Genomic DNA, 14,976 nt, shown 5'->3' on the forward strand with positions numbered 1-14,976 from the left:
TGACCTCAAACCTGAGAGGGTAAAATGTAATTTACCCTTGAATAAACGACAAAAAAACACGTTATTGAACTACTAAAAATTGGTGTGGGGTGCAAGTAGCATGTAGTTTAGTAAGTTAAAATAGTTCTCTCTTTTATTGGAGGCCCGGAGGCCCCGAAATAGAAGTCCACCTCCCAAAATATTGCTTGTTTCAAGGAAAATATAAATTGGTTCACGTAATTGAAGATTTATCACTATGTTGCAATTTAATTTAAAATAATTTGTTGCAAGACTCTAATTTTTTTTCAAGTCTAATTGAATTTGGAGGAAGACAATTTCAACACAATCTTTCACTTTGATTGCCACCCAAGACCACGAGCATTGGGATGAAGCGTCTCGACCAGCCTCCAGGCTGCAAGGAAAATCTAACGGCTTGTAGGTTGCCGCGGCATGCTGAAACAACGGCGGTGGTGAAGGCTTCAAGTGTGTAGCGATCAATAGGGACTTATCCGAATGCACACACTATGCACGTGATGTAGCCGTCCTCTGAATTTTCAATCCTAAAGTCCAAACTAATAACTATAATCTTCATGCAGAGGACTTGACCCTCTCTTCTTCCCACATGCTTTAACGCATGGGAGCTTGTTTATGGGGTAATGAGTTTGAAGTAGAAACATGCCCCAATTGAAAACAAAAATAAAGCACATTTTTATTAGACCAGTTGATTGATATAGTATGATATCTTGTGTCCTTTTAAGTATTATTCTCACTAGTCTCTTGCAACACACTTACAAAGTTACGCGTGTAGAGATTGGCCTTTTGTTTATCACGGTGCGTTTCGTGCGAGAGAATTACATTGATTGAAATCCATTTAGAGATAACACCTCTGCCAACATTAAGGAGAAATGCTAAGAGGACTCTCTTATAGTGGGACTATCTATAAACTCTCTTGTCACCTCACAGTTTAAAGTCAATTTCCGTGCCAACATTATAAAATATTGTGTAAAAAACATGAGGTATCAGAGAATCCATAGAGAGTCCCTCTTTAGCATCTAATTAATTAAGAAAAACAAATGAAAAAGAATACACCCTGTAAACTTTACCATCATCATGAACACCATGGATATTTTCATCAAAGTTGCAAACATGCAATGTCAAAGTTGTCATTGTAACATGGGTTTCAATACAGGAAACCGACGTTTTTGTTGGCTTGCATTGATTGATATGATATGTGCATGCAAAATATCTCATTTTCAAACATGGTGTTGAAAATATCTCATTTTCAATGATGGCGCTAAATAAAGGACAGTGATTTTTACATTCATTTTCTCTCCTTCAACGCTTTTGTCATTGTTTTGTTCTTTGTTTTTGGTTTGATAAATTCTGTTGTACTACTACCGAGGGATGGATGAATGGAGAAAAGGGAAGAGCGAAGATGATTTTCCTCAATTAAAATCCACGGAGCCAAATTATGGTGTTTCGTACTTCGTCGGAAGAATGTGACCAGTCCTATTGAAGTGAACCTTTTGAGGTCTTAGTTTGCAACAAGCATTGGCTTCGTAATGCTAATGGTTTGCAACGAATTTGATAGTGCTTGCAATTTACTTTGAACAAAGGCAATGCATTGTGTAAGTGCTGGAAATAGTCAAATATGAGGCATTTATTCAAATCAAAAGGAAAGGAAAAAAAAAGGAAAAAAACAATGAACAACGACAGTAGATACACACTACATAATGGAGTATCAACCATCCATCTGGCTACACCAGATAAGTACAATCCATCAAACGGTTGAAAATAAACCCTTGATATCTAAACAAAAAGACACAGCCGCCCTTCGAACACATCCTTTACCACCTGCTCAATACGAAAAATAAAAAAGATCAAAAAGTAATACGAGTCATTAATCCTTCTTTGTTAAGCATACAACAAATTACTAATAGATGGCATATTTAAAATTATTGCAGGTCATTTTCAAGTGGACCCACATCTTTTTCTTTGTCGAACTGAATCATAGTGGGGTTGATAAACCAATTAGAAAGGCACATTTGCTTAATCACAAATCAGGCAGTTTTATTCCTTTAAAAAGATTAAAGAAACTTTATTTTATGAAATATTTAAATTCAAAACAAATCTGGTTGAAATCTCTAACAAGATTATTATCGATGCTCTATTTTAAAGCACTTTATCCTCTTTCTGCGTATTCTTTCATTTTCATATACAAATTCAAGACAGAGCCGGTTGAAATTTCTAACAAGAATATTATCGAGGCTCCAATTCAAAGCACTCTATCCTATTTCTACTATATCACACTTTTACAACAAAAAAATAAACGAAAAATATTTGAGCGATAGAGAAAAGTTGGAGCTTACATAAATTGAAAGGATCACTTGGTGAGGATATAGATGGCATATATAATACCAGGAAGGTAACCAAACAGTGTCAGCACCAAACAGATCCAAAATTCCGCCTGAAAATCACCAATCCACCACATATAAACATCCAAATTCCTCATAAAAAATAACTGCATGAAAATTCGGTTCCAAAACACACATAAACACAGACCATATACAAATTAGGGCAACAATGTTCTATGAGTACTGTATGACTGTTACATCTATAGAATTTCGCTGACATGATGATTCGAGCAGTGTTAGTACGTAATACATATGTGTATGACAGATTATCAACAATCAAGCAGTTTTAGTATGTAGTACGTGTTTGAATGACAGACAACATCTATAAAGTACGGACTCGAGAGAGAAATTAACACTCACACGACACTCATACTTGAGGAAGACACCAAGAGGTGGCAAGAGGATGGCGAGGATGATCTCGAGGAAGGTTGCTCTACCCATACTTACCAAGTTTGATAGGAGAAAGCAAACTACAAGGGGCAGAGAGAGAGCTTATACAACAAGAACTAAGAAGTATCCGATTGCTTTGACAGAAACTGCAAAGGGTATATATAGAGTTGCAACTTCTACTGCTGAAGGAACCACGTGGAGGCTAACCATTGGGTCGACTACAATATAATTATTTTTGTTTCCGAATAAAGGAAAATGGATTATACAGCTACGTTTTAAAAATGGGTAAGATGACACGTGTTGGTCTCATATGCGCGTCTGATGCGTTGTATGTGCCGACATGTTTTTAAACTTTGTTCTTAACAAGGATCCTCCACGATGCATAATAAAATATCTAAGACCATCTCCAATCGAAAAGTTCAGAAGATCAGAGGACTAAAAATAGTCTGAAAATCATCTGAAATCAAGGATTAGGCCAAAAGGTTCATGGGCCCCACTAGACAAAAAAAGGCCAACCGGCTGGCCATTGCCAGCCAGCCCGTCGACTAGCTCATTTTTTTTTTTTTTTGGAAACTAACAAAAAGCTCTTGGTACTATTTACTTTAACAAAAAAATCATATTTTTACACTAAAAAGTCAATCATGATACTATTTACTTTAACTTTTATTTTGTTCTTATCATTAAAACTCAAAGTTTTCAAGCCCTTTTTATTTATTTATTTTGTTCTTTTCCATGTGCCCAGCCCACTTTTTTTTTTTCTTTTTTTTTTTTTTTTTTTAACAAGGATCCTCCACGATGCATAATAAAATATCTAAGATCATCTTCAATCAAAAGGTTCAGAAGATCAGATGGCTGAAAAAATCCTGAAAATCGTCTCCAATCAAAGATTAGGCCAAAAGATTCGTGGGCCCTACTGGATAAAAAAAGGCCAACCGGCTGGCCATTTTCAGCCAGCCAGCCAACCCGCCGGCTAGCTCATTTTTTTTTTTTTTTTTTTTTTGGGAAACTAACGAAAAGCTTCTGGTACTGTTCACTTTAACGAAAAATCATATTTTTACACTAAAAAGTCAATTCTAATACTATTTACTTTAACCTTTATTTTGTCTTTATCATTAAAACTCAAAGTTTTCAAGTCCTTTTCATTAGTTTTTTTTTTTTTTTTTTAATTTCTAATTTTTTTCTTACACCATTTCTCACAAATTTTTCATCATTCCATACTATCTTACCTTATTTTATTTCAATTCTTTACATTTCATACTATAGCCCTTTGGTTATCAGTTGGAGATGGTTTTTTGTGACAAGACTAAAACGAGCCATTTGGACCTCGATTGGAGATGGTAAGAAATATGATCATGCACTGTTCATTAAAATATTAATTTCTTGGAGGGCCGGAGGGCTAAGACGAGCCATGGCCAGCCTTTGGTTGAAGATAGCCTTAGTATTGAGTCCTCCAAAATGAGGATAAATATTTCAACCAGACTGTCGATCTTTATGTATTTATATCGCGAAAAAAATTGAAGTTTAAATTTGCAACATAAAACATAATTTAAATGTTTATAAGTTATTGCAAAGCTTTTTAATTTTTCAACTTGAAAATTCTTTGAATTGTAATTTTATGTTTGTTTCGTTTTTTAATTTTCACATTTGAATTACGGATGCATTTTTAGTTTGAAAAAGTAAGTACTTTATAAAAGGATAAAACAGGAAACTTTTGACTAGCTCTGCTATGGAATTGCGACTATCGGTTGATATTTTGCGCGATTCTCAAAATAATTCATAGCTGTTATAATGTTACAGGATCAAATTTTGGTTTCTCTAGCATTATTTCAAAACTTATATTAGTGGCCTAGAAAGCCATATTGAGTAAGTGACAGCAAACTCGTTGCACCTAACCTTACTTATAATGGTATGATACATATATGATGGTGTATCCACACATTCTTTTTTACCTTTTCTACACCCTTTCTAATTTTCGGACGTTAAATTGAATGAATCGACAGTATCAAAGAACAACGATTAACAAAGAGTGTATGAGAGATAAAAATGAGAAATTTTTTAATGTGCCGTGGAGCATGTCCCGATATATCAAGTGTCACAATACAAGACTAAAAGTGATTAGATACTTGAAAAAATAAAATGCAACCATTTATATTATGACGCTTAATATATCAAATTGTAATCTTGATGTATTAAAATTTTCTCGTAAATAGGGATGTGTTGATAACATCATCCTATATTATAATATAGGAAGCTCACATCATCACATGTGTTGCAATAAGAGCATCCCCAACGGAGGCTTTATCCTCCATGAGGCTACCACATTTCTAGCCTTAGCGATAAATTTCATCCCCAATGAGCTAGAAAATAGGGCTAGATCCACCACTAGAGCTAGCAACTTCCTTTCTTGGGTAGCATAAAATTAGGCTACATCTAGCCCCAAAAATAGTGGGTCCCACAAAAAAGTAGCAACTCATGTGAGCAAAATTCTATCACTTTCCCTCCACTTGCAAATACATTTATACTCTCCTTTTATTATTTTTTGAATTCTTTTTTCTTACTTATTTTTCTTGCAATTTGGCTAATTAATGATTGTTTTAAATTCCATAAGAATTAAAATTTCAAATTGATTTAACGTTCATGGGCATTGATGGGTGAAATTTTCAAATATTTTTTTTTTCAAAAATTGTATGAAACTAATTTACCAATTGGTGATAGGTAAATTGTTGTGTTATACGTGAAAATCAAATTATTTCAAAGGACGAAGTGGAGATTTGTTTTTTTTCAACAGATGAGATTAAGATAAGGGAATCTAATCCAACGAACAATTCATAAATGATGAAATCTAACTTTGTCACAATAGCTTGAAGGGTTCACAAAAAAAATTTAAGATAGCACGTCCAAAAATCAACTTAAGAAAAGCTAACACAAAAAAAAAAAAAACAAAAAAAAAAATCATCGCTTAATCAAATTAAAACATAAATAAATATATATAGCCCCATATGGAGCCCGAAAGATATAGCGCCTCATTGTGAGAGATTCTTTTATAAAGGTCCAAAGATTCCTCGGAACTCTAAAATGGGCTATATCCACCACTTTTTCAGCCCTATATAAAGTCTCTCACTGGGGATGCTCTAATAACATGCATCCACTTGATTGGGTGGGGGGCCTTGTTTCCCATAAGCATGAAATGGCAGGTAAAGGTTAATTAAGAGCAACAAGTTGTCAGGAAAATCTAACTGTTTGTAAGTTGCCACTGCACTACATGTGCTGAAGCAATGACGGCAATGGTGGCTTGAAGTATATAGCCCACAAATTACAAGGAGTTATCCAAATGCACGTGCTAGGCACGTGAGACAGCCGTCCTTAATTTCGAAGTCGAAACTCCGAACCATACATGCGGAAGACTTGACCGTCTTCCCATATGCGACAAATAATGATGGCTTATGAGTTTGAGTAAAAGGCAATCCCAATCCCAAGACAATCGATTGGTATTAGATTATGGTTTTAGACATTTGATTCACATTTTACCCAATGAGGAAATCCCATTTGTTCGTTTGATTAGATGGCCAAATTAGGGGTGGGCAAACTGGTCCTAAACCCTCAGGTTTGAGCAGGTTTATGCAGTTCGGGCCGAGTGCGGGACGGGTCCAAAAAATCAAAACTTAAAATGGACTGGGGTGGGGCGGGTCCATATAATTACCGAGGCAAGGTAGGTAATAGATTTTGAGGAACCCAGACCGTTTCCTAAGTCCCAACTTGTTTCTTTTAATTCCATCCTGAACAAGGAGGCGGATTGTCTGCCCCTCCTATTTGGGTGCCCTTCCCATTCTCTTCTATTTGTGCGGTCACGATTAAGTCATGTCAACATTTTATATTCCTATTGTTTTTTGTCTTATTATCTCTATAAAAAAAATTAATATAAAATGTTTGATGTGGCTTAACTGTGACCACACAAAATAGTAAGGGATGGGAATGGCACAACAAGAGGGCATATAATCTGCCTCCCTTGAACAATGCACAACTCTTGCACATTGAAAAGTGTAGCTAAGATTGTAAAGTTATAATATTAATATAATATAAAATCATCAAGATAGATGCTTGGTGTATAAAAGTAGGGAGATTATATTTACACCCCAAATTACTTTCCCCACATTCTGTTAATTTTTTTAATACTTTTCTATCAAGTGTTAGTGGTATGTAGAAAAAATAAAAATAAAAAAATTAAAAGGGTGTGAGAGAAGTAAATTGGGGTGTGTGAATATAATCTCTTTAAAAGTATCTCCAGAGGATATGTCAAATATAATATGTCAAATTTTATTTGATAGTTGATGCCGCAAATTGAATACAAGTGCTAAATCTTCTTCTCTTCTAATGGACGTGTCAAATATTTATTTTATTATTTTATTGGGTTTAGATTTACATTAACTATTAAAAAATAATCAAAATTAATTTTAGTTTGTATTCTATTGGTTGTTAATGAGACTCACACATTAAAAAATTAAATAAAATATATTTGACTTATTTTTTGTTTGCTATCAAAAAACGCAAATAGAAAGTAAGAATTCAAATGACTCACATGCCACATCATATATGATATATTTATTGAAGAACACTTGAATGACTTTTAATCCTATTTAACATCTTCTTTGAAAATGGTCGAAGAAGCCACATCTGCTATTTTTGGTTGGAAAGTGAAAGAGTTGATGTCCTTTCACATTTGCTAGCTTGAGTTGGGAGAAGAGAAAGTTAATCTCCCCATAAGAGCCATTGGTTGAAGAGAAGTGCTTGATAACTTGATAATATCTTCAACCTCAAGAAGAGACATGGTCATTGGCACTTGTGGCAGAGGTTCCGGAATTAGCGAGCCACCAGAAATTGGCGCCTTGGACCTTGGTGTCGCAGTTCCAGCATGACATCACTCGGTCCGATTCGCAGAATATCCTAGTGGAAAATCGGCAGAGCTCGCAGATCTTTCTCTCTCTTGATTGCAAATGGCGGAGAGTTGGCCTTCAAATGATGTGGAAGACGACCTCAACTAGGTCATCCCATGGCTCCCATCTGTGCTTGCTGACCCAAAAAAAAATAAATTGTACTTGGACCCGTGGAACCGGCTTGAATCGAACCGTTTGAACAGGCAGGGCTATGTCCGGTTCTAAATTTAGAAATCTCAAAATCCGGCTCGGCTCGCCCTGTTTCATTTTTAACCGGTTTCAGTCTGGTTCCTTCAAATTTGGGCCCGGGCTGAGAGGCCAAATGTGTTTTTGGTTTAAAGGATGGACCCATATAAAAACGTAGAAGCAAAAGGGTTGCCCCTTTTTAGGACACGAAATTGGAGAAGTTAAAATTTTAATAGCGTTGTTTGCATATGGTAGTATCATATTCAAGATTCCAAAACACGCTAGGCGCTAGTCGGGCGGCGAGTTAGGGCCTAGCACCTAGGCGGCTAGGTGGGGTCTAGGCAGGTGTCTAGATGGACTAGGCAGATTTAACTAAATCCATTATATTTCATGTAAATAAATGTATGTTTATACTTAAAATATATATAATTTCATCATAAACTACAAAATAGAACGACACATATATTATGAAGTATTGGAACATAATGAAAACATGGGGAACAAGCATATAATGTGTGCTCATTTAAGTATTCGACAAGTCTCTTACAATTTATTGAAAAAAAATAAAATACAAAATGAAAGTTATCTATTTTCTGCCTAAGTGAGTCGATGCCTAGGCGGGTCTGGATAGGTGCCTAAACAGTCTAGGCGGGTGCCTTAGTAGGTTTATGGGCCCTTTCTTAATTTTCAAACGTCTAGGAATTAATCAAAACGGTGACCAACCACCTAGCGCCTAGACGGAGCCTAGACAGTGCTAGGCGGGAATTTTTAGAACAGTGATCATGTTAAGTGTATTGTAGTGTGGAGGCGAGTAGGACAAAATTTTAGTCGTGGTTGTAGAATTGTGACCTCAGGATAACGTGGTCGTCTCCTTTTAAGTGCTACTCCAAATTAGAAAATATAGCATAACATTGATTGTAAATAACTTTAGAGCCTTGCAAATGCTACAAGCACGAGTTCTATGCACAATCAATATCACGTAATTTTTACTCCACTATAGTTTATAATTTATTCATTAAGTTAATTGTTTGAAAGATGTCACATGTAATAGTAGCGGAGATACACCGAGGGCAATGTATACGCACCACCCCAATAACCCAGTGCTGCCAGTGCTCCTCGTTGTATTTTGCTGGCAATAGTCAAATATGAGGCATTTATTCAAATCAAAATGAAAGGAAAAAAAAAAAAAAAAAAAAAAAAAAAAAGGTAAAAAACAATCAACAATGACAGTAGATACGCACTACATAAATGAAGTGTCAACCATCCATTTGGCTACACCAGATAAGTACAATCCATCAAACGGTTGAAAACAAACCCTTGATACCTAAACAAAGAGACATAGCTGCCCTTCGAACACATCCTTCATCACCTGCTCAATAAGAAAGATAAAAAGGATCAGAAAGTAAAATGAGTCATTAATCACCAATCAGGCAGTTTTATTCCTTTAAAAAGATTAGAATATTTTATTTCATGAAATCTTTAACAATATTATTATCGATGCTCTATTTTAAAGCATTTTATCCTCTTTCTACGTATTCTTTCATTTTCATATTCAAATTTAAAACAGAGCCAGTTGAAATTTCTAACGAGGTTATTATTGAGGCTCCAATTCAAGGCACTCTATCCTATTTCTACTATATCACCCTTTTACAACAAAAAAATAAACAAGAAATATTTGAGCGATAGAGAAGTTGGAGCTTACATAAATTGAAAGGATCACTTGGTGAGGATATAGATGGCATATATAATACCAGGGAGGTAACCAAACAGTGTCAGCACCAAACAGATCCAAAATTCCGCCTGAAAATCGCAACGATGTTAAACAAATTCGGTTCCAAAACACACATCAACACAGATCATATACAAATTAGAGCAACGATGTTATACGAGTACTGTATGACTGTTACATCTATAGAATTTCGCTGACATGATGATTCAAGCAGTGTTAGTAAGTAATACGTGTTTATATGACAGATTATCAACAATCAAGCAGTTTTAGTATGTAATACGTGTTTGTATGACAGACAACATCTATAAAGTACGGACTCGAAAAAGAAATTAACACTTACACGACACTCATACTTGAGGAAGACACCAAGAGGTGGCAAGAGGATGGCGATGATTATGTCGATGAAGGTTGCTGTACCCATACTTATCAAGTTTGATAAGAGACAGAAAACTACAAGGGGTAGAGAGAGGTTATACAACAAGAACTAGGAAGTATCCGACTGCTTTTACAGGAAACTGCAAAGGGTACATATATATAGAGTCGCAACTTCTGCTGCTGAAGGAACCACGTGGAGGTTAACCATTGGGTGCACATACAACATAATTATTTTTGCTTCCGAATAAAGGAAAGAGGATTATACAGCTGCGTTTTAAAAATGGGTAAGATGACACGTGTTGGTTTCGTATGTGCGTCTGGTGCGTTGTATGTGCCGACGTGTTTTTAAACTTTGTTCTTAACAAGGACCCTCCACGATGCATAATAAAATATCCAAGTTTTGAGTCCTTCAAAATGAAGATAGATATTTCAGCCAGATTGTCAATTTCTACGTATTTATGCTGTGAAAAAAATTGAGGTTTAAGTTTGCAACAGAAAGAGTGATCTAAATGTTTACAATTTATTGCAATGTTTCTTAAGTTTTCAACTTGGAAATTCTTTGAATTGTCAAAATTTTATGGTTGTTTCCGTTTTTAATTTTCACATTTGAATTACAGATGCGTTTTTAGTTTGAAAAAGTATAGTAAATTGTAGAAGGATAAAACGGGAAACTTATACTAGCTCTGCTGTGGTATTGTGACCATGGTTTCATATTTTGCACGACTCTCGAACTCATGTCATGGCTGTTATTATGTTAGGTATACCAAATTTTGAAAACTAAAGTTACAATTTAAATTATGTATCACAAATAACCAATAAGTATGTTAATCAACACGTAAATAATAATCTAATTATCAACAACCACATCATTTAGTTTATAAATTTGGTTTAAAATTTTAGTCTCTCTATCATTATTTTAAAATTTATATTAGTGGTCTAGAAAGCCATAGTGAGTAAGTGACAACAAACCCGTTGCACCTAACTTTAACTATAATGGTATGATGCATATATGCTGGTGTATCCACATACTTTTTTTTACCTTTCTGACAACCTTCTCAATTTTCAGCCCTTGGAACGAATAAATTGGAGAGTATCAAAAAACAACAATTAACAAAAGATGCGTAGAAGGTAAAAAGGGAGAGATTAGATACTTGGAAAAAAAAAAAAATCAAATGTTTATATTATGACACTTGCTATACCAAAGTATAATCCTGATACATTAAATTTTTTTACGTAAATAAGAATGTGTAGATAGCATCACCCTTAAGGGAAGCTAACATCATCACATGTGTTGCAATAATAACATTCATCAACTTGATTGGGTGGGGGGTCTTGTTTCCCACGAGCATGCATGAAATGGCGGGTAAAAGTTAAGAGCAACATGCGGTCAGGAAAATCTAACCGCTCGTAAGTTGCCACTGCACTACATAAAGCTGAAGCAACGGCAGCGATGGGGCCTTGAAGTATACAGCCCACAAATTATAAGGATTTATCCAAATGCACGTACTAGGCACGTCAGGCAACCGTCCCTCTCAATTTTGAAGTCGGAACTCCAAACCATACATGCGGAATATGCGACAGATAATGTGGGTGGGTTTGAGTAAAAGCCAATCGCAAGACAATAAATTAGTATTAGATTATGGCTTTGGACTTTTGATTCACATTTTACCCATTGAGATAATGCCATTTGTTCATTTGATTAGCCGACCAAATGTGTTTTGGTTTAAGGGATGGACTCGAAAGAAGAATATATAAAAACATAGAAACAAAGGGGTTGCCCCTTTTTAGGACATAGAATTGGAGAAGTTAAATTTTAGTAGCGTTGTCCCATTATGGTAGTATCATATTAAGTGTGTTACAGTGTAGAGGCGAGTAGGACAAAATTTTAGAGTCATGGTTATTGAATTGGTCCAAGTACAACGTGATCGTCCCCCCTCTTTTTTAAGTTTTCCTTCAAAATAGAAAATATAGCATAACGTTGATTGTAAGTAACTTTATAGCCCTGCAAATGCTACAAAGCACGAGTTTTATGTGCAATAAAAGGCATGCAAGTTCTACTCCATTATAGTTGATAATTTATTCATTAAGTAAATTGTTTGAAAGATGTCGCATGTTATGCATGTGTAAAAGTTAAATTGTATCAGGATAAATGAATTGATTTGAAACAAAAAATATAAGTGGACCAATTAGAAAGATAAATTTTATAAAATCACCATGCTACATACCTAGGTTGATAGTAAGAGTTCTCCTAATAATAGTACAAGTTATTAGCATAAAAAACAAGTACAAGTTACAATTAAATTAATTGGGAAATAAACAATGTTTGAATTGCAATTGTTACAATTTGATTGGCCTCAATCCAATGGTGCACCAAATATGGGCCCGTTGGTAAAATGGGTTCCAAAAAAACGTAGTTTTTGTGGGCCGTGTATTGGTTGATTTGGAAAACATATCTTCTATTGCTGGAAAATATAGTTTTTGTGGGCCTTCTATTTGGAAAACATAGTTTTTGTGGGCCGTGTATGGGTTCCTAAAATATATCTTCTTGCTTAGAATTATACACTGGTACCTAGGGTTTTGCAAAACATTTTCCATTTATCATTATGTGTTAAGAAGAATGTGAAGAACTCATAAGCAGGTGATTAAAAGGTATATATGATACACCTTATTACTCTTGTTTTCTTGATACATGTTCATGCTAGTCTTGCAGAATCAGCTCCGATTATTCCATGATCAGGTAATTAGAGACGTATATGTGGAGATATTTAGTGTCGATTTGATAATCATTTTGTTTTTGTTTTTTGGTTTGAGATACGAGAAAATATATACCGGAAGGGAGTGATGAAGAAGTTGGTGAGAGAGATGTAGAAAAAATAGGGAAAACAAAAAATTCGAAAATGAAATAGTTATAAAACGGACACTTAATGTGTCATAAGTTCATTTGCTTACAGTGGATCTAAATGTGGAGCATGATTGATATTAGCAGGTTGCTTTATTCTCAATCTCAACTTAGAATTGGGTTTAGTGCCTGGAACATTCCAACCTATATGTCTAACTTTTGTTTTCCCGTCTAACTTTTGTTTTCCGAATGTTTCCAAGCTAAACACACACACACACACGCGCATATTCCAAGCTACACACACGCATATATTTTAGAGCTTAGTAGATGTTGAAAGATTATAAATAAATTTGAAAGGACGTGTGTATTTTTTATGCAGGAAGCTTGAATCTCAACACGTTCCTACAAACACGAACAACTGCTTTGACCCTCCGTGCACATCTAGAACCTCGCAGGTTGTCGGATTGGCTACAGTATGTCAAGTTGCCCCTTGGTTTTTGCCTCCCAAGACCTAGCCGAAAGTGATAGCTCTAAAGACTTAACTAGAATATTTGAACTATGGAAAAACTTGTGTTTCTTATGTTTCCTCTCTTCCCCAAAGCCTCCTTATATAGTGGTTGAGAAGAGTATACAAAGACTGAAAAGCCCATGAAAATCCCAAGTATATTATAGTATGAATATCTCTTAATTTTCATCTAATTATCACATAGATAATTAGGAGGTTAATATCCTTATATGCATGGAATATCCTTTGATATTTATTTATCCCATAAAATAAATCCTACAGTAAACTTTTCTCCTGTTTTTGCATCATGTTCTTCTTCTCTGGTGGACGATTTAGTTTCCAGCTAACTTCTGCAGAACTATTATATATGATGGTGGAATATTCGGATATATTTCAGATCAGAACTACTAATCTGAGTGACGTTGTGCCAGCTTTCAGAATACAGACAAATACAATGCAGCATGGGTTTCGTCACTATTATGTAATAAGCTTTCATTGGAATTTGATGATTTCTTGGTAAAGGCATATCTTTTTATAGAAAGTTAAGAACTACTGCTGAAATTTTTTATTACCAGAAAAAGCACTGATAATCTGCAATACCTAATTCCTTATTAATATTAAGGTAGCCAATTGTTTATCGTTTATTCACATTCTAAAAAATGCAATGATATGACCATAAAACTCTCCTAGTCTCCTTGTACTTTTTACAATAATATTACTGTGATATCTCAAGACAATATTCATGCGATACAAAAACGTAATTTAACTTTTTCACATGCAATGCACAATTAGTTTGAAATACTGCAGTGTGGTATATTCCATAGGGTTTATGTAATGATGGGACAGGCTTAAGTTTGGAGTCTTGGACCTAGGTACCTGGGGCTATATGCACAGATGAAATCTTCCATGCCAGTACCAAATTTGCAATGTCCTATGCTGAATTGCTGATTGTTGTGGAATCTTCACCAAGCTGTCTCACTGAATTCCATTTTGTCCTGTCACTTCCTCATGGGCCAATTGTGCCAGAATGCTAAAGAATCTAGGAAACCGTCTCTCCAGTCAAAGACAAGATGCACAAATTAGGAGGTAAATTTTGTTGACAATCACCTACTGTAAATTTTATTTTATTTTACAGTATTTTAGAACTTATTTTATCTTTACTATTAAGCGTACATTTATATGCATTCTGCATGCCATACAGTGAGAAGCCACCTAAAGGCCAACATAGGCCCGGGTCCAACCCGCATTTCCACCGTTTAATTTTGTATTTCCACCGTTTAATTATGTATTACCCGATACACCTGTAATCTCATAAAACCAACCTATATTAGCTAGTCAATTAACCAAGTGACCCTTAGCACGCCATGGTTTTTGAGACTTAATGGTATGGCCTTATCATTCAGTTTTTTTCAAACAAAAAAAAATTATCTGTTTCAAGGGGTTTATTTTTTGGTAGTTCATATAAAACAAGGCCTATACAATTTAGAGGAAAATTCAATTAGTTGTAGAATAATTTTATAGTAACAATTTTGAGCCATGACTCTAAATTTTTGTTTGAATGTAATGTTTTAATCCTTTTTCCATTAAAGATTTGATACTCTAATATCTTTTATCTGTATAGGATCTGC

At 34.9% G+C, this 14,976-nt stretch overlaps 2 protein-coding genes across 4 annotated transcripts; both read right to left on the bottom strand.

The window, feature by feature from the left end:
* Window positions 1-1,621: 1,621 nt before the first annotated feature.
* On the bottom strand, window positions 1,622-2,928 carry LOC103928259 (hydrophobic protein RCI2B). Its single transcript, XM_009337270.3, has 3 exons — window positions 2,754-2,928; window positions 2,349-2,446; window positions 1,622-1,833 (listed from the first exon to the last, which is right to left on the bottom strand). The coding sequence occupies exons 1-2, from the start codon at window positions 2,832-2,834 to the stop codon at window positions 2,363-2,365; spliced, it is 165 nt and encodes a 54-aa protein (XP_009335545.1). The 5' UTR covers window positions 2,835-2,928; the 3' UTR covers window positions 1,622-1,833; window positions 2,349-2,362.
* Window positions 1,622-10,143, bottom strand: LOC103928261 (hydrophobic protein RCI2B-like). 3 transcript variants are annotated; one of them, XR_007258097.1, is made up of 4 exons: window positions 9,970-10,140; window positions 9,603-9,700; window positions 9,142-9,269; window positions 8,876-9,029 (listed from the first exon to the last, which is right to left on the bottom strand). XR_007258097.1 is itself a non-coding variant. In XM_048583461.1 (3 exons), the coding sequence occupies exons 1-2, from the start codon at window positions 10,048-10,050 to the stop codon at window positions 9,617-9,619; spliced, it is 165 nt and encodes a 54-aa protein (XP_048439418.1). In that variant the 5' UTR covers window positions 10,051-10,143; the 3' UTR covers window positions 1,622-1,832; window positions 9,603-9,616. The 3 variants fall into 3 exon arrangements, 2 of the variants coding, with proteins under 2 accessions (XP_048439418.1, XP_009335547.1); XM_048583461.1 differs by lacking the exons at window positions 8,876-9,029; window positions 9,142-9,269 and adding an exon at window positions 1,622-1,832 and having other exon boundaries at window positions 9,970-10,143; XM_009337272.3 differs by lacking the exon at window positions 8,876-9,029 and having other exon boundaries at window positions 9,125-9,269.
* Window positions 10,144-14,976: the final 4,833 nt, after the last annotated feature.

Source organism: the organism of the source record quoted next, unplaced genomic scaffold (genome assembly GCF_019419815.1).
Source record: "Pyrus x bretschneideri cultivar Hongxiangsu unplaced genomic scaffold, Pyrus_bretschneideri_v1 Contig2, whole genome shotgun sequence".
Classification (NCBI taxonomy): Eukaryota; Viridiplantae; Streptophyta; class Magnoliopsida; order Rosales; family Rosaceae; genus Pyrus; species Pyrus x bretschneideri.